At 43.2% G+C, this 26,621-nt stretch overlaps 1 protein-coding gene across 1 annotated transcript; it reads right to left on the reverse strand.

Moving 5' to 3' along the window:
- Window positions 1–252: 252 nt before the first annotated feature.
- Window positions 253–21,140, reverse strand: Ptges3 (prostaglandin E synthase 3). The gene is made up of 8 exons (XM_038314903.1): window positions 20,788–21,140; window positions 9,211–9,324; window positions 8,401–8,470; window positions 7,805–7,903; window positions 5,969–6,058; window positions 3,308–3,370; window positions 2,029–2,053; window positions 253–595 (listed from the first exon to the last, which is right to left on the reverse strand). Coding segments are annotated over exons 1-8 (483 nt in total). The 5' UTR covers window positions 20,790–21,140; the 3' UTR covers window positions 253–575.
- Between the last annotated feature and the right edge of the window lie 5,481 nt (window positions 21,141–26,621).

Raw genomic sequence — 26,621 nt, forward strand, 5'->3', positions numbered from 1 at the left:
TAGTTTTAGCTAAAATACACCAGAACACTGACAAGTGATCACATACAATAATGTACATTTTTTGAAAAATAAACTTTAGTGGAATAATTCTGAAAGGTACACTGAAAGAATGGCAGGGTATCAGTTTAAGAATCAGCCAATTTGTTTCCGCCCCCTTCAAGTTCATGGTCTGGGATCTAAACTAGGGACCTTTCCCTAAGCTGAGAGCTTCCTAACATGTAAGTAAGTAGCTGTGTTATAAAGAAAGAAGACTTAGGTGAAATGTGTTTATTCATCAGAGCTGTTGTATCAGTTGCCTAGGATCTCAACTGCTTCATGGAATCCTGGGAAATGTTCATGCATAAGGATATTGCCTTACCTGACTTAAATTGCCCCATACAATGGTACATTATCAACCCTTAGTGAAGCCTTTAAAAAAAAAAAAATTAAAAAAAAAAAAAAACAGGTTGAAAAATGGGTTAAAGGAGGCAAATACAGCATCTGCCTTTAGAGCTATGAACTCAGGAATTTTCTCAATTATGAAATCTTGCAGAAGTTATTTTTCTTTCTCAAAATCCAGGCGATGACAACATTCCTTACTCCAGATCTGGCATTTCTGAAAGGATTAGAAACAATTAGTTAAGGTCTAGAAGACTAGAAGAGAACTACAACAGAATCTAAGAGTTACAAAGTCTCAGCCGAGAAGCAGCTGACAGAACTGAACTTCCTAGTAGCACTTGTGTGCAAAGGACCCCTTAAAGAGTAAGGGATTTCTAAAACCCTGACAAGGATCTCTAAGGCCTCTTCCTTAGAGCTAGCCCATTTCACTTCTTGGGAATGCTCCCTCCCCCTTTTAATTTTTTTCCCCCAGAGAAAGGTTTCTCTGTGTAGCCCTGGCTGAACTGGAAAATACTCTGTAGACCACACTGGCCTTGAACTCAGAGACCCATCTGTCTCTGCCTCACAAGTACTGGTATTAAAGGCACTTGCCACCGCTGCATGGTGTTCTGAGAATTCATTCAGCCAATTATCTTTTGGAGTACCGGCCCTTATGGCATAGTGTGAGGTGCTAGGTGTGCACTGATAAACAGAGAGAAGAAGCATGCTCACTCTCTTGGGAGGTCAGAGCAGAAGTTAAGTGTGTGCGGTTCCCAGGGCAGAGCGGCTTCCACCTTGTCCGTATTCTGTGAGCCTGTGTTATCACTCTGAATCCCATTTCCTTTGTATCCCCATAATAAAGACAATTTGTAACTTTTGCAGTAATACCCCTTGCTTTAGCCTGATGTTTTCTCCTTTCTTAATAAGTTAATTCTATTCTACGCTAAATTTGAAAAGTATGTTCTTGGGACTGGACAGATTACTACTCTTCTAGAGAACCCGGGCTCATTTTCTGGTAATGAAACAGTGGCTCACAGTTGGCTGTTAAGTCCAAGGGCTCTGACAGCATCTTTCATCCCTCCAAGCACCAGCTACACACAATGCACGCACACACGCACGCACACACACACACGCGCGCACACACACACACACACACCACAGAATGTGCTAGGTGGCGTCGGCATCCATCTTTATAATACCAGTACTTGAGAGGTAGAGGCAGGCAGATCTGAGTTGGAGGTGAGTCTGGTCTAGAGTTACAGAACAGCCAAGGCTACACAGGAAAAACCCTGTGTAAAGACAATAGGTATCAATTTTTCCTCCACTTTTCCTGGTGGTTGCTGTGATTTTAACCTAACCTGTACTCTACCATTCTTTTAAAATTAAATTGTTCTTTTTCTTCTTTCCAAGATAGGGTTTCTTTCTCTATAGCTTTGGAGCCTGTCCTGGAACTAGCTCTTGTAGACCAGGAGGGACTCAAACTCAGAGATCCGCCTGCCTCTGCCATCCAAGTGCTGGGATTAAAGGTGTGCGCCACCATGGCCTGGCATTAAATTGTTCTCCAGTTTAACAAGAATATTGGTGTCTGCTCTGAGGTTCGGTCTCGGTGTAGGACAGCACTTACACTGGGAACAGTGAGACAGACCCCACACCCGCCCCCACCTCACTTACTTTCATCGTCACTGTCTTGTGAATCCTGAAGAAGAAATTTTTAAATGTTACAACACTAATCGTACACATTTCTCTTTACAGAAAGAATATTTTTACCTTGAAAACCCAAACATTGTAATTTTTTTTTATCATAGTAGCAAATACAATTACACGGAACCCAGAACTTAACGATAATTCACTTATTCTCCTAAAGTGAGTAACTTTGCAACAGAACCCTTTCTGTAAAAGATATCGCATACTTCTTGATTAGGACTGAACTCACTCCATCCTCTCGTGTCATTCGATTAAGGAAAAATTGACTCAATACAAAGACAACAATAAATTCTAAGTCTACATACTGAAGTTGAGAATTCTTCCAACTATATAAATAACTGGTGCTAAAATGTTACTAAAGGAAGAATTCTAATAGTTGAATATGCTTCCTCTTGATGCATTCACATCCCTTTATTATTATAGTTTCTGACCTGGCTTTAAATCCTATTTATATCCCTGGTAAAAGACAATAATTTTCTTTCTTTTCGGTTTTTCGAGACAGGGTTTCTCTGTAACTTTGGAGCCTGTCCTGGAACTAGCTCTTGTAGACCAGGTTGGCCTTGAACTCACAGAGATCCTCCTGCTTCTGCCTCCCGAGTGCTGGGATTAAAGGACTACGCCACCTCTGCCTGGCTTTTCTTAATTAAAATTTTCAAGACAGTGCTTTTCTGTGTAAACAGCCCTGGCTGTCCTGGAAGTCACTTTGTAGACCTGGCTGTCCTCGAACTCACAAAGATCCACCTGCTTATGCATTACCCGTGCTTGGTTTAAAGGCATAGGCCGCCACTACCACCCAAAAACAATTTTTTTTTGAACCTTCAGGCAGGCCCTCTGGAAGAGCAGCTTTAACCTCTGAGCCCAACCTCTAGACCCCTAAGACAATCTCTTAACTCTTACTTTTGTGCAATGATTTGTTAAAAATATGATCCTTAATGGTCCAAACACAATTTTCCAACTAGGAAAAAAACCAAAAAAAAAAAAAAACAAAAAACCCAAAAAAAAACAAAAAACAAAACAAAACAAAAAAAAAAACAACAACAAAAAAAACCCCACCAAAATGGATACATCTTAAAAACAACAGAAAAACAAACCACCAACAGCAACAAAAAAAGCAGCACTTCCCTTTACGAGGGGGAAAGGATGGATATGAGTGAACACCTGCAGGGGAGCAACTGAGCATGTAAGACCATCTATATCGAACTGCCTTTCACTATTATGAAATAGAAAAGAGGTTTCATATACTTACATCATCTGCTCCATCTACTTCTGGTAAATCTACATCCTCATCGCCACCCATGTGATCCATCATCTATTTCAAGCATAAAAATTATTTTAAAATGTTAAAATCAGCTTTAATAAAATATAAACCTTTACTCCATCATAGGTTCCCATCATGAATGCAAAAGAAACTTAAGTTGCTTTCTCAGAAAGGCAGAGTCTATGTAATTACATACACTCAGAGAGAATACTACTTCCTTGAAAACAAGGGAAGGTTCAAGTAGGAGGTAGCAGACAGACTTTAGAAATTCAAGGTCATCCTCAACTACACATTGGGGTAAGAGGCAAGCCTGATGGGCTACATAAACAAAAAAACTCCGAATGGCTCAGTGGTAGGTTTTTCGTGACATCATTTCTCTTTAATTTTGGAGCCCACCTTTACTTGTTGCTCTTAAAGAGGGCCTGCGCACACATGGTGGCTCACAACTACTGATAAACTCCAGTTCCAGGGAGGAGTATCAAGCCCAATTCTGACCTTTTCAGGCAGCAGGTATGCAAAATAAACATTCACATACATGCTGCCTGATCTACACAGTTAAGTTCTGGGCCAGCCAGGGCAACACAGTGAGATCAGATTAAAGACCAAGTAACAATAACAAAAAACAACCCCAAAACAAAAACCTTTTAACAAGAAAGCTGGGCAGTGGTGGCACACACCTTTAATGCCAGCATTCAGGAGGTAGAGGGATCTCTGTGAGTTCAAGGCTAGCCTGGTCTACCGAACTGGGGTTACACAAAACACCCTCAAGCCTTCAAAACCACCAAACCAAACATCACAGACTGGCAAGGTGGCTCAACAATTAAGATCACTTGCTTATTAATTGGACAAGTTGTTTCTCTGAGCTGGAAAACTGCTCAAAATGTGCCATTTTGTCAGGTGCTGATAACCTTGTCTTACTAAAATCAAGAGCCATGAGATGCTAAGTAAGCAGTTAAACACATGAAGTTGGAAATTTAGCACCTAAGGTAATTTTCAGATAGTCTCTTGTAGGCACGGCTGGCTATGACCTTACTATGAACTAAAGACGACCTTGAACTTCCTGAGCCCCATATCCACTACCAAGTCTGCTATCACTCCTGGCTTCCTGAAATTCTGGGTATCAAAAAATGAATCAGGGCTTTATGCAAGCTCAGTAAGTATTCACCAACTGAAGCACATTCCTCCTTTAACTTAGTTTATATACATTTAACAAGTATCTCCAGATTTGGCCATAGTAGCATACTTGTGACAGTTTACAAAACAGCAAAGTCCTTTTGTTTATATATCCCACTCTTGCCTCTTTTTTTTTTTTTTTTTTTTTTTTGGAGACAGGGTGATCTCACTCTGTAGGTCTGAACTCAGTATGTAGACTAGACTGCCCTTGAACTGACAGAGATTCTCTTGTCCCTCCTGCCTCCCAAGTGCTGGGATTAAAGAAAGGCATGATTTTGCGAACAAGCACATGTATACACACTTCAGTGTCAACAACTCACCATGATGCTCCTTGTTTATTATTTATTTTTTTGCGGGAGGGAGGCCTGAAGAGATGGTTCAGCAGTTAAGAACACTTGTTTCTCTTGCAGAGAATCTAGGCTATTTCCTGGCACCACATGGTGTTTCACAATCACCAGTGTATTTTCTGAACTCCTCAGATAGATACATACATGCAAGCTAACATTCATTCACAAAATTGGGAATTATGGAGTTATACTACCATAAGGTTGCTGGGAATCAAACCCAGGTCTTCTGTAAAAGCAACAACAACTCTTAACTGCTAAACCACCTCTCCAACCCTGATTCTGGTGTATAAAAGTGTATCTGTACTATATAGTTCCAAAGGGAAGTGCAAATGCTGAATTCATACTCCAGAACAGTTCCAACATTCGGCTGGTACAACCACTTAAACTGGATTAAAACTTCTATTAAGGAAAATTTCTATTTCTGATATTTTGTGCATATGGGTGTTTTGCCTGCACATGTTTTTGCATCATATGTAAGCCTGATATCCGAAGAGACCAGGAGGGTCATCAGAGTCTCTAGAAATGGAGCTATAAAGCAGTTGTGACCTACCATGTAAATGCTGGGAAAAAAACCCAGGTCCTCTGGAAAAACAGCCAGTGCTTTTAACCACTAAGAGCCCTATCATTCATTTTTAATTTCTATACATCAGTTTTAAAACAGTAATTCTTAAAAAAAATTATACATGATAGTATTTCGTAAGTTCCCATAACACTAAGCTTTAAAAAGCATTTTAAAAGGTGACTTTGAGGAAGAAGACCAAGGTTTAACTTCTGGTAGCTTAAAATCCTCTATAACCCCATTTCCTGGAACTATTGACACTATCATCAGGCCTCCATGGGCACCAGGTTCCCAGATGGTACAGACACATACACAGGCAAAACACACCCATATGCATTAAAGAAAAACACCAAAATGACTGTATAGAACAGTACTAAAGTCAGGTGGTGGCAGCGCACGCACACCTTTAATCCCAGCACTCGGAAGGTGAGTCCTGTAAGGCCAGTCCGGTCTACAGAATGAGTTCCAGGACACTGAGAAACCCTTCCTTAAAAGGAGAGAGAGAGAGAAAAAAAAAGACAAGACGATAATTATGAGAACAGGGTAGAGAATGCCACTAAGAGAACTTACCTCAGAAAAACGGTCAAAATTGGACATGTCTTCATCTGAATCATCCTCCCAATCTTTCCAATTGTTGAAGTCCACACTAAGCCAGTTAAGCTACAGATCAAGAAAAGCATTACCCATTTTAAGTTTTCTGAGTTCACAACCACTAAGGAGACATGAAATCAAAGGAGAAAAATCCAAGGGAAACCAAAAGTAGTACAAGCCCATGAATCATTCTGTTTAACTTTCCTTTTACACAAAACACAGCCGTCCCTCTGGAGAAGCGGGTGACAGGCTGCATATTAGGCCTTAGTGCCGCTGTTTTCATTCCAGACAGTACTGTTAGCAAGTTTTCCTAACACGAGCTCTCTGCAGATGCAAAAATCCCAACAAGCCAAATTAAGAAATATCCATGTTTAATGGGATTCTTGCGCTCCCGGGCGGTCCCGAGAGGCTGCAAAAGCGACAGGCTGGGGGGTGATGACAACAACACAGGAGTTTAAGTAGACTGGGAGAGTGGGCCTGTTTGGCGGGCACAGAGATGGGGCCTCCAAAGATGAAGGCCAGAGACTAGGACTTGGGACTTACAAGTACCTTATTATGTAGCCCTAACTGACCTCAAATTCAGAAATCCTTGTGCCTCTGTGTTACATACTGGGATAAGCCACCACACAAGATAAATGTGTGGAGGAACAAGAGGATAAGAAAACAACTTGAAGTCGGTTCTCCCCTTCTACCATGTGAGTTCTTGGAATCAAACTCAGCTTTCAGATTTGGCAGCAATCACGGTTGTCTACTAAGTCATCCTGGCAGTCCTCCCCCAGTTTCTTCAATTTTAACACCAAACTTTATTCCCCTATGATAAACAAATACCTTAGAAAAGCTTTCCCTCTGCAAATTCTCTGGCTTTCCTTTTTTTAGACAGTCATAACTTCTACAGACAATGATGGTCCTGAACTCATGATTGTCCTTTCTCTGTGAACCACCATGCCTGGGCAAATTCTTCTGTGTTGGGGAGTAAACTTAGTACCTTGTAGACACAGAGTACCAAGCCCAACCCTAAGAAAGGGCAGGCTCTGACTACATAGCACAGTGTACTGGTGATTTTGTCACTGAACACAGGTTAGAGTCCTTTGAGATCAGGCTGCAGGCAAGCCTGTAGAACATTTTAATTAGTGATTGATGGGCATGGTCCCCTGTTGGTAGGGTAATCCCAGGGCTTCTGGTCCTGGGTTCTGTAAGAAAGCAGACTGGCTGGGCCATGGTGGTGCTGACCTTTAATCCCACCCAGCACTTGGGAGGCAAAGGCAAGTGGAATTCTGTGAATTTGAGGCCAGTCTGGGCTACAGACCTAGTTCCAGAACAGTTAGGACTCTTACACAGAGAAACCCTGTCTCGAAAAAAAACCAAAAAAGAAAGGAGACTGAGCAAGTCACGGGAAGTCAGCCAGTAAGCAGCATCCCTCCATGGCTTCTCTATCAGCTCCAGCATTCAGGTTCCTATCCTGGCTTCCTTCAGTGATGGACTATGGACGTGGGAGTATAAACCAAATAAACTCTCTAAATTGCTTCCTATGGTATTTTATCACAGCAACAACAAGTAACTCTAACAAAGACACCCAGGAAAGCTAGTTTGAATTTCACAATATTTCTGTCTTAGCCTCAAATGTGTTACTACATCTGATGTATAAGTATTTATCCCTTGAATATAAAACTAGTGACTTATTTCATGACATTTGGTTAGAAAGCCAAGTATAGAACACCAGCAATTATACACAGGAAAACTCTCTCATAAAACAAAACAAAATCAAATTATAAAAATATACTTTTTATTTCTCAAGCACAGAAAATGACAACTCACCTTTGCCCTCTCCTTTGTTAACCTAGGCCACGATTGGCCAGATTCTCCTTTCCGCAAACAACATAAAATTGATCTGTCCGTTCTTTTATGCTTGGAGTCCTAAAACAAGAGCATCATCACACCAGTTTATATCTCTATTATCATGGTAAATAGTCTGTCCCTTTCTACTGCTCCCTTTCCAGATTTCTTTTTAACCTTTTTATATTATTAGAGATCAAACCTAAGACCTTGAAATGTACCAGGGAATACTCTATCACAGAGCTGTACGCTTCCATAATCTGGCCATTACTGTGCAGCCTGCTGGTCCTGAATTCAAGACCCTCCTTAATCGGCACACCCGAGTGTTTCTATGTAGGTAAAGCCATCCTGTCTCAGCCACCTATCTGGATCTTTCCTCAGGCTCTCAGCTACTAAGGTTCAGATCTAAAGACAGGCTTCAAAAGTGCTGTCATCTGTCCAGTGACAGAATAAACATGCAGGAATGGAGGCTATAAAATGCAGCAGTCTCTAAATTGTTATATTAATTAGACTTAATATTTACTATCAGCATGCCCATTTCCTCATAATTTAAATCTGAATAAAGCATTAATACTTACATTTGGATCAATACAGTGAAAAAGATCAATTTCATTTAAATGCTTAAAATTATCACTTCCTCCAAGACAACTAAAAGAGAGAAATTCAAATAAGCATTTTTAAACAATAGATCAGCAAGAAAAACAAGATTAAGTCACTTAGTTATCTGAAATAAGCTTTGAGTAACATTGATATAAAAAAGGTGTGCTGGCTAGTTTATAGAGTCATCTGAGAAAAGCCAACCTAACTAAGAAAATGTTTCCATAAGAGTGCCCTATAGGCAGGTAGCAAGGCATTTTCTCATTAGTGATTGATTGGAGAGGATCCAGCTCATTGTGGGTGCTTCCATCCTTGTGCTGGTGGTCTGGGTTCTATAAAAAAGCAGGTTAAGGGGGCTGGAAAGATGGTTCAGCAGTTAAGAGCACTGGCTGCTCTTCCTAGAGGTCCTGAGTTCAATTCCCAGCAACCACATGGTGGCTCACAACCATCTATGATGAGATCTGGTGCCCTCTTCTGGTGAGCAGGCATATATGCAGACAGAATGCTATATACATAATAAATAAATAAATCTTAAGAAAGGAAGAAAGAAAGAAAGAAAGGAAGAAAGAAAGAAAGAAAGAAAGAAAGAAAGAAAGAAAGAAAGAAAGAAAGAAAGAAAGGTTAAGCAAGCCATAGGCATAGTCAGTAAGCAGCACCCTTCCATGGCCTTGGCTTCATCTCCTGCCTCCATCACGTCCCTACCCTGACTTCTGATGGCGAACAGGGTGTGCCTAAGCCCAATAAACCCTTTTCTTCCCAAGTTGCTACCCTGAGACAAACAAGCAAATTACCTGAAAGTAAGTTTGGATTTTTCAAAATTTACATTAACATCTTTACTGTCTTCAACACAAAATTCAATGAATACATAGTCCCTTCGATCGTACCACTTTGCAGAAGCAGGCTGCCTACAAATAAAGAAAACGATAGAGTCAAACAGGAGTTCAGTACGTAAATAACTTCACTTAGCCTTGGACATCTCATCTTCCACTGCCCACCCACATAACACCATTTATCTTTCTAATATCATTGTGGGACAGAAAATAGCCTTAAACAAACACACTGTGTTTTCTCCACAGATGTATGTTCAGCATTGTTAACAGGGTCATGTTAAGTTTTTTTTTTTTTGGGGGGGGGGGCTGTTTGTGAAGACGGGGTTTCTCTGTGTAACAGCTCTGGCTGTCCTGGAGCTAGCTCTGTAGACCACGCTGGCCTTGAACTCAGAGATCCGCCTGCCTCTGCCTCCTCAGTGCTGGGATTAAAAGTGTGCACCACCACTGCCCGGCATTAATAGGGATTTTAAAAACCAAAATCTAACATTTAATACCCTGTCAATCCTTTAAACCAGTACCACTGAAACTAAGATGCGCGCTTTAAATTATAAGGAAAACTAAGCCACTTTCAGAAACACGTATTTTATAATCCTGGAATTTCAACATTAGAAATTAAAAGCAACAGGGATGTAGCCAGTGGCATAATGTTTGCCTAACATTTGCAGGGTCTAGATTCGATGCACTTAATCCTGGAACAAAAAAATTGAAAAATATAGGCCGAGCGGTGGTGGCGCACGCCTTTAATCCCAGCACTCGGGAGGCAGAGGCAGGCGGATCTCTGAGTTCGAGGCCAGCCTGGTCTACAAGAGCTAGTTCCAGGACAGGCTCTAGAAACTACAGGGAAACCCTGTCTCGAAAAAAAAAAAAAAAAAAAAAAAGAAAAAAAATTGAAAAATATAGAGGTGTCAAGGTATGTTGTCATTATAGAACTTAGGAGGCATATATATATATATATATATATATATATATATATATATATATATATATATATAATCTCAAGCTGTTGTCTTACAGAACAAGGGCCAGAGAGATGGCTCAGTGGCTAAGGGTACTGGCTAGTCTTATAGAAGACCTAAATTCAATTTCCAGCACCTACAGGGCAGCTCACGACCACCTGTAACCTCAGCTCCAAAGGATCCAAGATGAGTAGGCAAAGCACTCATATGAACTGAGTTCTACGACCTGAGGGGCTCCCCGGGACCCATGTGGTCTTAGAAAGAAATACAAGCTGTCTTGACTTGTACTCATGTGCAGTGATACACGTGTACACAGTGATTAACGCATGTTAAAAAGAAAATGGCACGTTAGCTTCCCCAGTTGAAATGACAATAAGCTAGCCAAAATGAAAGCTATCTCTTTAGTGCATATTGGCAGGTGTACTAATCTACATCCTCTCCCCTTTGGGTTTTTGTTTTATGACAGTGCCTTGCTTTTTAAGTTCATGTTGCCCTGCACTGACAGAGTTGTCTTAGCCTCTTGAATACAAATTACACCATTTACATTCAATATGAAAGATTTCATTTTTGTTTTGTTTTCTGAGAAAGACTTTCTCTCTGTATCCCTGACTGTCCTGGAACTCAGTATGTAGATCAGGCTGGCCTCAAATTTGGAGATCCACCTGGGTCTGCCTCCCAAGTGCTGGGATTAAAGGTATATGCTACCACCACTTGGCAGTTTGTGCACCTGTGTACCCATAGAGGTCAGAAAAGCTGGATTTACAAGCAGTTGTGAACCACCAGATAAGGATGCTGGAAACCAAACTCTGGGCCTTCTAAGGTTAGAACAGTAGAACACTGCTCCAGCCCTCACTTATAATTTTTTTCCTTTCCTTTTCTGGTTTTTTGAGACAGGGTCTCTCTATGTAGGCCAAGCTAGCCTCGAACTCATTGAGATCTGGCCGCCTCTGCTATGATTAAAGGCACACACCAATAACCATGGTCCAGAATTCTTCTTCTTGAGAGATAGGGTTTCTCAGTAGCTATGGAGTCAGCCTGGAACTCATTCTGTAGACCAGGCCTGCCTTCAATTTACAGAGATCTTCCTGCCTCTGCCTCCCCAATTCTGGGATTAAAGGTGTGCACCACCTGGCCTGATTTCTTCTACAATATGGGGGGGAAACGGGACTTGTGGTGGCCAAAGTACTTTATTCAGAAGGGTCAAAGAAGAATCTGCTGCCCTAAGCAGGGTAGATCTTAGAGGCCACTGTGTTGCCAAGAATACACTAGAAAAGTTTAGCAATAAAGAAAAATTTAATTAAAAGTAGCCGAGTGTGGTGGTTTGTCTATAGTCCCAGCACTTGACAAGCAGATGTAGGAAAACTATTGAAGTCCAGGTAAATCAAAGTTTTGGAGTAGGACCGCATCTCAACTTGAAACAGCATTGGTTATAGTACAGTTCAGTATTAGAGAGCATTTGTCTAGCATGGGCAAACCCCTAGGCTTAAACTCAAGCACTGTAAGTATTTTAAGTAAGATGAATTCATTTTTGTATGGAGTGCTTTTTTCCTTTGGAGAAATCCAGTCTTAGAAATTGTCCTGTTTGCCATGCCTGATCTATAGAGCATTCCAGGACAGGTAGGGCTATTCAGCACCTGCTCCCATGTCCCCCAAACAATCAACTAACCAACCAATTTCTTGAAAGAAAACAAAGTCTATCTTGCCCTGGTGAGATGAATTTGCAATCATGTAAAAGTATCTGCCACACAAGCCTGGCAACCTGACTTCAATTCCCTGAATTCACATAAAGATGGAAACTAGGGCTCCAAGACACATACATAAGCACATCCATAAATAATAAAAATCACAATAAACTTGCCTGTCCAGTGAAGACTAATAGCTACAGCTCACCACTATCACCCAGTAGTCCTTTGCTTAACTTTAGAAAACTGTTCCTTTTGGTAAACAGCTTTGTGTATCCTCAAGCAACTAGAGCAGGACACCTCAGAGAGGCTTCTGCCGGACACTCTCGAGTTTATACCTGTTACAGCGACTTTCAATAACCTCCAATGTTCCTTCCTGTATCATTAGCAGTGTCATCCTGTTCAGACATTAATACCGGTTAGGCTATGTTCATTAAACAATCTTTAAATTGGAAATAAAATCCATTGGGGACAAAGAAGTGACAGATAAAAAACAGACCCTACCCAAATAATCTTGGTTGTAAACTTGGATTCTAAATCAACTAAAAGACATTCTTGTGATTTTCTTGACCAAATTATTTGAAGGGCGAAGACACATCCTAAATAACTGTGGTTGCACATCCCAATGGCAAGTTCACCTGCCCTGTTGCTGCTACCGCTTCATGCTCCCAAAGTGGATGACAGAAGGCCAGCAGCAGCTCTGAGATTCCTCCAGGCTTTCAGCACCAGACTGGAAGTGACTATAAAACTACAGGTTCTGGATAAGTCAGCCATTGTTGGGACTATTTAGTGGCATAGCGTTATGTAAGGGAAGCCAATAAATCCCCTTCTGTTATACACTCACTGAATTGGTTCTTTTCCACTAGAGAACCCTGATTAATACCAAATAACAGGTATGTGAGGATCTAGTGTAGTATTTTACCTTATTTTAAAATAAAAATGACATGCTTCTTGCCTAGAAGTTGATGCTATGGGTTTGATACCCTCCCACTAAAGCTAATTCATGAGCGATTCCTTACCGATGCACACAAATGGCAGTTGAATAAAATTCTAATTACTTGCCTGGTGGTGGTGGCAGAGTGCGCCTTAATCCCAGCACTTGGAAGGTTAAGAGCATTGCCTGCTCTTCCAAAGGCCCTGAGTTCAATTCCCAGCAACCACATGGTGGCTCACAACCATCTGTAATGAGGACTGGTGCCCTCTTCTGGCCTTCAGGCATACACACAGACAGAATATTGTATACATAACAAATAAACAATAACAACAAAAAAAACCCAAGCCGACAGTAGCGGTGGTATGCCTTTAATCCCAGCACCCAGGAAAGGCAGATGGATCTCTGTGAGTTCCAGGACAACCTGGTTACAGAGCGAGTTCCATGACAGGGCAGTTAGGGCTGTTACACAGAGAAACCCTGTTTTGAAAAAACAAAAACAAAGAAACATTGTTTTCTTAGATTTACATTAAGTAACAACTGTTTTCTGTTCAATTTTTCATGTTCAAGTCTGACTCGTCAGTGCCTCAGAATGAGACTTCCCCATATGAAGCAAAAGTGCAGTCCTAACATAGGCTCTCCTCCAACATGACTGGTGCCCTCGTAAGGGGAGATGAGGACGAAAAAGACACAGGTGGTCATCAAATGAAAAAATCTCTAATAGAACAATTTCTTAGAAAATAAACAATAAAACAACTTTTTGTTTAAGGTTAAGGTCTCTGCAGTTGGCCCCAAACCTCTCTTTACAATTCAAGTCTCAGCGGGGCGGTGGCGCATGCCTTTAATCCCAGCACTCGGGAGGCAGAGGCAGGTGGATCTCTGTGAGTTCGAGACCAACCTGGTCTAAAGCTGCAGAGAAACCCTGTCTCAAAAAACCAAAAAAAAAACCAAAACACCCAAAAAACCCAAATCAAGTCTCTTGACACATAAATGTGATAAACTATTGTTAATATCTGAATTTGTACTTGAAATTGAGTGGGGGATAGAATGGAGAGGTGGCTTAGAGGTTAAGACTGTTCTTCCAGAGGTCCTGAGCTCAATTCCCAACAACCACATGACACACACCTGTAATGAGACCTGATGCCCTCTTCTGGCATGCAGGCAGAACACTCAACACATAATTAATACATTTCTAAAGAGGGAAAAAAATTTAGTGTGTGTGTGGGGGAGCAGGGTTCTGGGGCAGAGAAATGGCCTAGCACTAAAGAATATTTGCTCAAGAAGAGCTTAAATAAAGCAAAAAATAAACCAAAACCAAACAGAATGACCTGTGTGCAGTTCTCAGCACCTTGCGCATCCTGTAACTCCAAAGGACTCGACACTCTTCTGGCCTCCTCAGGAACCCTACACATGTGGCAAACTCACACACAAATCTTTACAAAAAGTGCTACCATTTAGCCACGTTAATAGCCTCATATAGAAATTACTCAGAAACAGAAAAGTACATTTCTCTTAAATATTACGTGAGCTCGAGAGGCTGAGTCTGTTCAAGGCAAAGCTACAGTGTCAACCAGTTAAAAGATCATTCTGACCAAACTATAACCTAAAGCAAAGAACTCACACATACAAGGGTACTTTTTATATATATACTGGCTTGTCATGCTTTTCTATATTTTATAAAATAAACACAATGCTCACTATATACATGTATATATACATACACACACTTCAGAAAGTATAGAAAAGCAGTTAAAGGTTTATGTGTATAAATATTTTGCCTGCCTTGAACTAGAAGGTTGTGAGCTTCCATGTGGTTGCTGGGAACCATCTAAGTCCTCAACTGCAAGAGCAGTTAAGTTGGTTTAGGTTGTTTTTTCCCCTCTCTTCATTGATCTGGCTGTCCTGGAATTACATAGGCCGCGGTGATCTCCAACTCAGAGAAAACTTAACTGCTGGCTCTGCCTCCTAAGCACTGTTTGAGATTGTGCTCCACCTTGTCCAACCAGCGAAGTTCTTTTAAATGCTGGCCCACCTTCCAGACCTGCTAACTATTTAACCATCCACCCCAATATATTTTTCAATCCGTTTAACAGAAGACGTGGGTGAATTTGCAGATGTGCTACACAGTAACAAAACTCACAGCAGACCTCAAGCTCAACCCTACCATCAAAAGCATCTCATGTAATCATGTCCCATAGCCAAAGCACACCGCTGGAAGATAGTACTGGGACCTGTTCTAGAGATTTATCAGGAGAGGAAATCCCAGCTCTTCCTTGAACCAGGGATGGTGGCTTACACTGTAAACATAGCACTTTCCAGTCTGAGCACTAGGAGGATCACTACAAATTCCAGGACAGCCTGGTCTACATTCTCTGCACCATTAACCACGTTTCAATGAGTAAAGTATATGGCTACGTAGGTAAACTCTGCTCAATCCTCAGCTTCAGGCCTCCATACATACCAGCACACACAGGCACCACAATTTCTACACACACAATCACACAAAAATTGTGCATGTTTGTATGTAATATACATGCACATGTATGTATAGGGGTATGCAACAGCCAGATGTCTCACACTTGCTCTATTTCCACACCTTATTCCTTTGAGACATGTCTCACTGAACCTGAAAGTAGGAGGTCAACAAGCCCCAATAGCCCCCCTGTCCTGTCCACACAGCACAAATACCTAGCGTTTTATGGGGGCAATGGAAATTTTTAAATGATTTTTATTTTATGTATACTGGTATTCTGCCTGTATGTATGTCTGAGGGTGTCAGATCCGTTGGAACTGCAGTTACAGTTATGAGTTGCCATTTGGGTGCTGGGAACTGAGCCCTGGTCCTTTGGAAGAGCAGTCAGTGCTCTTTGCTGCTGAGCCATCTCTCCTGGCCCAGGGGATGGACATTTGAACCCAGGTCTTCATGACTGTTCATCAAGCACACTCACTGGCTGAACATCTTTCCAGTCACCTTTTCAGTGTTTTTAAAGCCCCTACCTTTCCCACGGCTGTTATTACAAGTGGAGGCAGAAAGATCAGGAATTCACAAGAGAATGAACACAAAACTGTTGTATCTGTATCAGTTTCTAATAAGGCACCGAGTCACTAAAGTTCTGCTATGGAAAGCCAGGCAGTGGAACATGTCTGTAATCCCAACATTTGGGAGGTGAAGGTAGCAGTTCTAGGCAAGAAAAAAGGGGGAGGGGAGTTTTGGCTGACTATAGTGATATAGGCCTTTAATCCCAGCACTCAGGAGGCAGAGGCAGGGCCATCTCTGTTGAGTTTGAGGGCAGTCTGGTCAAATATAATAATAAAACCTGTTCCTGGGAAAACAAACACCCAACCAACCAATGATAAGATATCAGTAAGCTAAATATACACATTAGTTCGAGGCGATTCAACTGTACCATACTCTCCCCCCCTTCTTACTTTTTAGAAACAGGATTTCTCTGTGTAACAGCCCTAGCTGTCCTGGAACTAGCTCTTATAGACCAGGCTGGCCTCGAACTCACTGAGATCCGCCAGCCTCTGTCTCCCAAGTGCTGGGATTAAAGGCACGCACCACCACCGCCTGGCACAATTTCAGTTTTTGTTTATTCATTTTTTTTAAAAATATTTATTATGTATACAATATTCTGACTGCATGTGTGCCTGAAGGCCAGAAGAGGGCGCCAGACCTCATTACAGATAGTTGTGAGCCCCCCATTATTTATTTTCTTATGTATGAATGCTATGTCTGCATATACAGTTGCATGCCATAAGAGAGCGTCAGATTGGAGCTGGAGAGATGGCTCAGTGGTTAAGAGCATTGCCTGCTCTTCCAAAGGTCCTGAGTTCAATTCCCAGCAACCACATGGTGGCTCACAACCATCTGTAATGGGGTCTGGTGCCCTCTTCTGGCCTGCAGGCATACAGAGACAGAATATTGTATACATAATAAATAAATTAAAAAAAAAGCATCAGATCCCATTACAGATGGTTGTGAGCTATCTATCATGTGGTTGCTGAGAACTGAACTCAGGATCTCTGAAGAGCAGCTAGTGCTCTTAACTGCTGAGCCATCTCTCCAGCCCCTAAAGAGACCAATATTAAATTAGCAATGAGTAACCTACAATCCAGCATTGTCACTTTGTTTCTATGCCTTCTAGTTAAAGCCTAACTCAACAATTAAAAAACAGAAAGAAAGAAAAGTCAGTTGCCAGGTTACAGTGGTTAGAAAATCAACACTGAAGGAAGGAGCATACCCTATGCTCACTCTTAAGTTTGGGAGGCTGAAGATTTTATTTTGGGAATTCTGCAAAGCATATAAATAAGCATTTATTTAATAAGTAAATAAATAGGTATGTAACTTTAACCCCAGCACCAGAGGGGCAAGGGAAGGCTGATCTCTGGTGTTCAAGGCCGGCCTGGTCTAGGTTCCAGAACAGCCAGGACTACACAATGAGACTGTCTCAAGAGAATAAACCTATTTACAGCAGACATCAACAGACAACACCATTTTCCCAATTTTTACTTTAGAATTGTTACAAAATGGTATGTATTGAATCTTCTAAGGAGTTGTTCATATTTATTTTCTATGTGTGTTGACTATATGTATGTAAGAACATTTTGCTTTTATGTCTGGCACTGGGGGCCAGATCGTTCAGAGAGGTCTGAAGAGGATGTTGGGTCCCCTGAAACCAGGAATTACCAACTGTTGTCAGTCCCCATGTGGAGCCTGAGAATTGAGCCCAGGTCCTCTGAAAGAGTAGCTCTTCAAGAATGAGCCGCCTATCTACCCCCATACACTGAGCATTTAAAACACGAAGGATCTAATTACTTGAGAATGTGCACAATGGTAAAAGCTTTAAAAAAAAAAAATAAGTGTGTAGCCAGGTGAAGTTGCATACACCGTAATTTCAGAAATTGGAGGCAGAGATATGTAGAACCCAATCTGGTCTACAGTGAGTTCTGGGCAGTCAGGGTTACACAGTAAAACCTCGCCTTGAAAAAAGTACCTAATAATAATAATAAGTAGTAAACTAAATAAAGAGGTATATGCACACATGAAGCTTTACTACGCAGATCTGACCGGCCTAGATTTTAATGGCACATACCACCTCTAATTCTAGCACTTGGAAGGCAGAGGCAGAAAGATTAAGCATTCAAGGGTAGTTCCATATGTAGTGGACTGTAGGCCACCTTAGGGCTTCATTGACCCGACTCAAAAAATCTTTAAGTTAATAGGGCCAGGCATGGTGGACCATGCCTTTAAATCTAACATTTTGGGCCGGGCGGTGGTGGTGCACGCCTTTAATCCCAGCACTTGGGAGGCAGAGAAAGGCGGATCTCTGTGAGTTCCAGGCCAGCCTGGTCTACAAGAGCTAGTTCCAGGACAGGCTCTAGAAACTACAGGGAAACCCTGTCTTGAAAAAACAAAAACAAAAAAAATCTAAAATTTGGGAGGCAGAGACAGGCAGATCTGTCAGTCTGAGGCCAGCCTGATCTACAATGCAAGCTCCAGGACAACCAGTGCTACATAGTGAGACCTTGTTGCAAAATCAATTGTTAGTAGAGGTTGGAAAGATGGCTCAATGGTTAAGAGAACTGGATGCTCTTCCAAAGAAGGGGGGAGGGTCGGGTCTATCCTCAACAGCTATATAGTGATTCACAACCATAACTCCATCTAGTTTCAGGCAACCCAACACTATTCTGCCCTTTGGAAGTGTTGTAAGCAGGTGGTACATAGACATATGTACAGGCAAAACACCTACACACCCAGGTTGGCTGGCTCACAACAGCCTCTATTCAGATCTAACACCTCTGCTCTCTGCAGAAACCTGCATTAGAATGTACATACCCATACAGACACATAATTTTAAATGTAATTTTAAGAAATATTTATTTTACCTCATCTGTACTAGTATTTTGATTGCATTCAAGTATATGTATGAGCCACATGCTTGCCTGGTACCCACCCATCAGAAAAGGGCATTAGATCTCCTGAAGCTGGAATTACAGATTATGAGCCACGTGGGTGATAGGAGCTAAACCCAGGTCCTTTGCAAGAACAGTAAGCACGTAATCTAAGCCACCTGTCCAGGGCCAACAAAAAATCTTAAAAAAAAATTTTGTGCTGGTTGGTAATAGCACATGCCTTTAATCCCAGCACTTGGTATGCAGAAGCAGGCGAGTTTCTGTTGAGTTCGAGGCCAGCCTGGTCTACAAAGAGACCTTCTTTATAATTATAATAGCACTATAATTAGAGAAGGGGTAGAATACGCTACCTGCAATTTTCACTTATTTACACTCATTACCTACAGAAATGTTTCAAACAAGCCACTTTGACTTTATGTCCATGAATGTTTGCCTGCATGTATGTAGACCACATCCCTAAAACTGGAGTTAGGGATGGCTGTGAGCCACCACGTGGGTACTGGGGTCCTCTGCAAGAGAAACCAGGGTTGTGAGCCACTGAACTACCTCTCCAGCTCCTGATCTGGTACTTCTGATGAAAAGGTGTTTTGTTGGCTATGCTCATCTCTTAAATGGATTATATTTTACCTAGCAATTCATTTTCTCCTTAGAGATGTCTAATCTGGTTATTAATTTAAGTACCAAAAAAATAAAATGTTTTACATCAATGTCTTAAAAAGCCAGGTGGAATACAGCTCAGGTGATAAAGAGTCCTCCCCTAACATAAGAGTTCTATCCGTAACGCCTCGAAAATAAAATTTATACCGGTGCGGGTGAGCTGGCTCAACAAGTTAAGGCTCCCACCCACACCCGACCACCTGAGTTCTACCCCGACACGATGAAGACACATTCCCACAGCTTTTCCTTTCTCCTTCAGGAGCACTCACACAAGAACAAATAAACGTAAGCAAAAACGAAGTTAAACCTTCTCTTTCTTTCCATGTTTTCCAGCACATGTCTTTTAGGGCCTGTTCCCAGCCACCAACTAGCTCTAGGGTGTGTTCCATCCCTTTAGAGTTCTAGCCACACAGTATTCAAGGAAGTCCTTACATCTGTATGATTGTTCAATCTAGTTTCTTTTCAATCACTATCCGCAATTAACTTTTAGGGCTGTGCAGCACAGCACCCACTCACAGCACCAAATTCATCTGAAGAAGTTTCCCTGAGAAGGAAAGGCCTGGAAAAAACAGGGTCAAAAATTCTTACCAGGTTAAAATCACCAGAGCTAAGACTGTTAAGAGAACCCGTAATCACCTCCATCTAGACAAATCAGTCTAGACCAGTAAGGTGGTCCCTCCACACCTATTTCATCCTCCCGTGGAGGGCGCAGAAAGAAACGCCATCCCAAGTTTATTGAGAAATACAGAACGAGTCCCCAAGTCTCTTGTGACTAGACACGTGCAGAACTACTACTCGTTGCTGAGTAAGCGACTGAATTTGACTGGATTGGGAAGGAGTCTGGAAGGCTCCCGAGCGCGACACGGGAACGGGAAGTTTCGTTGTGGTGACGGCATGGCCCCTCTAGTTGCCTAGCAGTGCCTGCCGCGGAGGGCGGAGGGCCGCGTGGTGCCCCATCGGCAGCGCTTACAGAACTCGGGAGCCCCGGGCCCGGGACGGGCATCACGGAGGAGCAGCCATGCGACTCCGCGGCTCCGATGCCCGCTGGGCAAGGCGCTCGCACACGAGTTTGAGGCCTAAGGCTAAGTTCCCGGAGTTTCGAGGCGGCCAGGCCATCCAGGGGGGAGAAGTGGGATTTCTGGCCCGAGGAATCCGGGGGTACAAACTGGCGGTGGGGGGAGCGGACATCTGGAGGAAAAAAATGTCCTCCGCCCGCCAACGGTAACCGGAACAGGGATGCAGGACCTCCCAGCGCACGGCAGGGCGGCCGCCAGCGAGGGGAGAAAGGCGGAGGGCCGCGAGTGGGGGAGGGCCCAGGGGCCGTTTCCCGGCAGCCAGGAGCTCCCGCGCGGCCTCTCTCGGGGACGACCTGCCCTCGGCGGGATGGCGCACTCACATGGTGAACGGGGCAGGGGGCCAGGCGAACGGGTGGGCGGGCCTCACTGGCGGCGGCGGGTGGCGAGTCGACTCCTCTCCGGCGTCTTCTGCCCGGTCGCGGCCTCTTCTCGCTCCCCTAAGGCGACGGCGGCGACGGCGGGCTCGACCTCGATGCCCAGAATGCACCGCGCGGAGAGCGGCTCCCTCAGGCCGGGAGAGGAGGAAAGTGTCGGAAGAGGGGCGCGAGGACGAAGAAGGAGCGTGCGTGCGTGCGAGGGGTGGTGAGGCCGGGCGGCGGCTGGTGACGCAGCAAAATGCCCGGGCCCGGCCGCCGCGCCTGCGCACTCTTTGTTTTCGGGCTCCGCGCGGCTTTCTAGAGCTCTCTACGGAAAGGGCGGGGCCTCCCCGCTCCTTCGCGACGCTTCCCGCCCCGCCCCGCCCGCCGGCCAAGCTGCAGGCCTCGGTCCTGCTGTCTTCCCGTGCTCCCCTCTCGCGTTAGCAAACCGTTGGCCGCCAACCGCCCGAGCACGCGCACGGGGCGCTTTTCCTAGGAAACGGCTGGGCCGCCTCGGGAGGCGGCGCGATGTGGAAGTCTGCGGCGGATGGCCGCTGGAGACCTTGACTAGGGAACAGGTCTCCGAAGAGAGGTGTTGGTGGACATTTTTGTTTGAGAAAGGGGCCCAGGCTGGCCTCGAACTCGCAGGCATTCCACTGCCTCAGCCTCCCGAGTGTTGGGAGTACAGTCTTGTGCCACCAGACCACCACGCCTTGGCTGTTCCGGTGGGGACACGGCTTCGTGGTTAAAGCCTGACCTCGCCCTTTTCCTGAATGTTAGAATCCTGTTGGGGATAGTGGGAACGCATAGCCGATAGCTGAGGAACTACTTTTGTGAATTTTTCTCTAGCGGCGGGCCTGTCCCCTGCTTTGAGACTTTGGCGACCTTGGTGAGGCGAGGAGGGAAGAGTTTCTAGCCATTCTCTGTCTCTTTGCATCTGAGTTCAGATGAGGTTGCGGATTTATTCTAAAATTCTTGTGTAGTGCATTGGGTTAAGGTCTAACCCATGTATAAAGGGTTTTAAAAAGCCTTGGCAACAGTAAAAGATTTCTGAGCTTCCCAAGGACCAAAAAGCAATCCAGAATCAAATGCTCATGCTACATGGCACAACTCCGCAGCCTTGGTTCCTAACACAGCGCGCTACAACTTGCACTGCCAGTACCTTCCCACACGGGATGTCAACAAACCCTGCTGATGACTTCAGCTCAGATCGAAACTATTGCATCTAATAGAATGTAGTGTTCTTCACTGAACATACAAAGTTTTCTGGGGTTTTGTTTTGTTTTCTCAAGACAGGGTTTCTCTATGTATTTCTGGCTGTCCTGGAATTTGGCTCTGCAGACCAGGCTGGCTTTTAACTCACAAGAGATCTGCCTGCCTGTGCCTCCTGAGTGCTGGGATTAAAGGAATGTACCACCACACCCAGGTTAAATTGTCAGTTTTTTTTTTTTTTAAGTTTCAGTTCTTAAATAGGCTTAATTATAGAAAACAAAGACTTTTCTACCATCAGCAGACAAATATGAAGTGAGTATATCGTTGACTTATACTTTTAGAATATTCTCTCCCACACAGGGTTTGTCTGTGTGGCCTTGACTGACTTGGAACTCATTCTATAGACCAGGCTGGCCTCAAACTACTTTTTGAGGGGTTTGGGGTTTGAAGTGATGGCTCAGCAGTTAAGAACATATACTGCTCTTGCAAAGGTCCCAAGTTCAGTTCCCAGCACCCATGTCAAACATCTCACAATTACATGTAACTCCAGCTCCAGAAGATATGTGTAGTCCTGGAACTCTCTCTGTAGACCAGGCTGGCCTCAAATTCAGATCTGTCGGGGGTCCAACCCCAGCATAAACTATCTCTCTGGACTGGCGTGGAGGCATGGAAATAATTGAGACATAGTTCACACAACAATATCAAATCCTGAAAATCACCTGCATTTATTCTCCAAACAGCTTTTATCTCCAAAGGTAAACTGAGGAGGAAGTTCATTAACATTCTGTTTCCAGGGTAGCAGGACTAAAGTCATGCCCTCAGCTCTGTCACTAGCTTGGATTAACACCTCTTCCCGGGCAATCCCCATAATTGCAAAGAAGGGAGCAGAACATTATTATATCCTGATCCAGGCGGCAGCCAGTCCATAAGTGCTATTGTGACCACCTCAGTTGTGACGGTGGCTTGAGCGCCTGGCCACCAATACAATGCAGAAATATCTGGCCGGTATAATCTTGCTCCACAAAGATCCGCCTGCCTCTGCCTCCGGAGTGCTGGGATTAAAAGTGTGCACCACTGCTGCTTGGCTTGAATCAGGGATCTTGTGTATGCTAGGCAAACAAACATTCTAACACTGCGCTAAACATCACCAGCTTGAAATACTTTATTTTTTTAGTACTAGGTATTGAACACAGCATTTCATACATGCTAAGCAAATACCCTATCATTGAGTTGTATTCCTAGGGCTTTGGTTTTTTTTTCCTTTGAGACAGGGTCTATGTAACCGTGGTTGTCTTGGAACTCACATTGTAGATAAGGTTGGCCTCAAAGGGTCTGCCTGCTTCTGTCTCCCAAGTACTGGGATTACAAGCATGCATTACCTCTCTGTCTTCCTGACCATTAAAAATATATAGTAATCACTCATTACTCTCAGATTGGATAAAAACTGATGGCAGGTGAGTTAGATTTGGTCTGCAAGCAATAGTTTGCTAACCTCTGGCCTGCATATGGACCCCAGGGTGTAGGGAAAATATTCTTTTGAAACAATTGTCTCTCATGAGACACTTTGGAAGATTCAGGTCTACTGAATGGCAATCCACAATCCACTCCTCCTCTATCCCCCTCCTATGGTTACTTCTCTGTCTTTCCTAACCCCATCTCAATGGGTTTCACATACTTCATTCATGCCTTTAGCCATAGTCTCAGCCATTAGCTGACATGACCCACGTTGTGCCAGCTTTGCCTTGTTCATTTACTGACAATGTAGTTTCTGCTGGGAGAAGGTCACGATTCAAACACAGGAGTTACTTTATGTTACTTTATGTTCACAATATTTCTAGAGGAAAGAAGAGGCTTTAGAAGATTTTAAAAAGAAAAATATTGAAAAAAATTATTGCAAAGTAGTATACATTATCTCTGTGGTAAAGCATAATTTATAAAACCATCCTAAGGGATTGGAACTTTTGTTGAAATTTATAGCTAAGCTGTGCAGTGGTGGCTCATGCCTTTAATCCCAGCACTCAGGAGGCAGAGGCAGGCAGGTTTTTGTGAGTTCAAGGCCAGCCTGGTCTACAAGAGCTAGTTCCAGGACAGGCTTCAAAGCTACAAAGAAACCCTGTCTCGAAAAACAAAGCAAAAAACCAAAAAAATAAAAAAAATTAACAGCATCCTTTAAGGGATCTTTTGCTACATCTTTAGGGAAAATAAGGAAATGTAGTTGTATGAATTGCAGTAACGGATAATCTGACCTTCAAAGTGAGCAAACACAATTGCCCAAGAATCACTATTTTGGAATAGCCAATCATTCTGTTGATTAGTGTAAGGAACATTGATCATAGCTGGTTCTTTGCCAAAATATCCCTTCAATTCTACCCTGCTCTTCTGTGCTAGGCAAGCTACGGCTTCAAAATAAGGGCTTAATACCTTAACTGGTGAAATGGGAAGGTGTAGCCATAAAAGTGGACCATTTTGCCATAAAACTGCTGTAGGAGTAAGCTTTGTAGGTGATATACATGCTTGCCAAGGCTGATCATAATTAACATAATGTACTTGCTGTTTCTGTATAGCATACTGTACCTGGGAGAGTATCTGTCAGGCAGCTTTTGTAAGTTTTCTCGTGGAATATGGATCATTGCTCCCTTTAAGAATTTCACTCAGTGGTTCAAGGTCTTCCATGGGATATTTTAAATTAAAGGTCTCAGTTTTTGTATGTTTTCTTAAAAGTTTGAAAATAGGGTTGGGGAGATGGCTAAGTAGTTAAAGCACTGACTGTTCAATTCCCAGCACTCACATGGCAGCTCACAACTGTCTGCACCTGCAGCTCTAGAGATCTAATGCCCAATGACTTACATGCAGGCAAAATACCGCTGCACATAATATAAAAATAAATTTAAAAAACGAGAGAAAAAGGTTTGTAAACTACCTATGTAATCCAATTTGCAGGTCTGCCTAGCTGACAGGCTTAACTTGCACACTGACACTTTTACAGACCCTGTCAGGGTCTGGGGCTCAGTTCCCTGAAGCTATGTTTTTGCAGTTTGGCCATCAGTCTTAGAACCAGGATCTGGGCTTGAAGCTGGGTCATGTGGTGGAGCACGAGCCATGCCCCCTCCACCGCGTGGCCATCCTGTCTGGGTAGTCCCTCATTGCCTGCTGTGCCTGGCACAGGCCATGCTTTTATGTCTAGCAGCCCCATCTGTTAGTGGCGGCTGCAAATTTACAGGCTCTCAGGTGCCCGCCATTATAGCGGCTCTGAGACTGCAGCGTGAGACCACAAACTTAGGTGGGTATAGCCACACCAATTATTACTTTTTTTTAAATTTTAAATCATGTAATCACAAAATTAGGAGTATTCCTGAATGCTCATCTGTTAAATCATAGATTTATCTATATAGGTTCCTTGGCTCATGGACCAGATAGCCTCTAGGCATTACAACGGACTAACTGGACACTGATGTGGGAGGTATAGCCCTTTAAACGACTTTTTCTCCTGCCTTTCCTGGCTGCACCGCACAGTGTGGTTCACTCAACTGGCTGCCACAATCTCAGTGGTAACCTAGGCCACTGCTAGGTCATTCTTTTCACCCGCTCAGTAGCAATGGATGCTGTGGCAAGAGGTAGTTTTGTCAAGGCTGGTCCCCAATAAATGGTGCTCAACATGGGACTGTGCTTTGGGGTTCATCGGTCCATCCTATGTTGGGCACCATTTGTTGGGGACCAGCCTTGACAAAACTACTCTTGCCAGGTAGATGCATATGTTTCTCCATTTTATTATTTTTATTCGTGTCTTCTTATTCTTTACTAATATTTTATAAATCCCCATGCCTCTATTCTGGCAAGAGGTAACTTTGTTGAGGCTGGTCCCCAACGTCATACTTAATAAAACACTGTGAGGTCATTTAAGTAAGATTTAGGAGTGCTATTGTACTGTACTCAGCCTGTTTAACCTACCTTTCACAACCTTACTTGCCTCGGATTTTCTACATAATCAACTTTTACAACCTAAGCTGAGCTATAGCTTTAATCTTAAATCTACTCTTCCCTATCCCTGTCCTATGAGTAACTCATGTATACATGTGTGCTGTGGTAGTCATTTGCTGAAGACAACAGACTGGAAGCTACTTTATAAAATGAATATCCACCACACGTTAACATCATTTTTCAGATAATTAACTCACAGCTGGACTCAGTTATTCAATCCTTTCTTTTTTTTATATTTATTTATTATGTATGTAATATTCTGTCTGTGTGTATGTCTGCAGGCCAGAAGAGGGCACCTTATTACAGATGGTTGTGAGCCACCTGTGGTTGCCAGGAATTGAACTCAGGACCTTTGGAAGAGCAGGCAATGCTCTTAACCACTGAGCCATCTCTCAAGCCCTCAATCCTTTTTTTCTTTTTCTTTTTTTCGAGACAGGGTTTCTCTGCAGCTTTAGAGCCTTTCCTGGAGCTAGCTCTTATAGACCAGGCTGGTCTCGAACTCACAGAGATCCGCCTGCCTCTGCCTCCCAAGTGCTGGAATTAAAGGCGTGCGCCACCACCGCCCGGCCCCTCAATCCTTTCTTAAAAGCTGTTTAAGATATCTGTAA

The sequence above is a fragment of the Arvicola amphibius genome, chromosome 17 (genome assembly GCF_903992535.2).
Source record: "Arvicola amphibius chromosome 17, mArvAmp1.2, whole genome shotgun sequence".
Classification (NCBI taxonomy): domain Eukaryota; kingdom Metazoa; phylum Chordata; class Mammalia; order Rodentia; family Cricetidae; genus Arvicola; species Arvicola amphibius.

Coding starts and splice junctions, on each gene's coding strand:
- Ptges3 (XM_038314903.1), bottom strand. Junction 7,904..8,400: donor TTCACTGTATTGATCCAAAT/GTAAGTATTAAT, acceptor CTCTTGTTTTAG/GACTCCAAGCATAAAAGAAC. Junction 6,059..7,804: donor TAACAAAGGAGAGGGCAAAG/GTGAGTTGTCAT, acceptor CTTGATCTGTAG/CTTAACTGGCTTAGTGTGGA.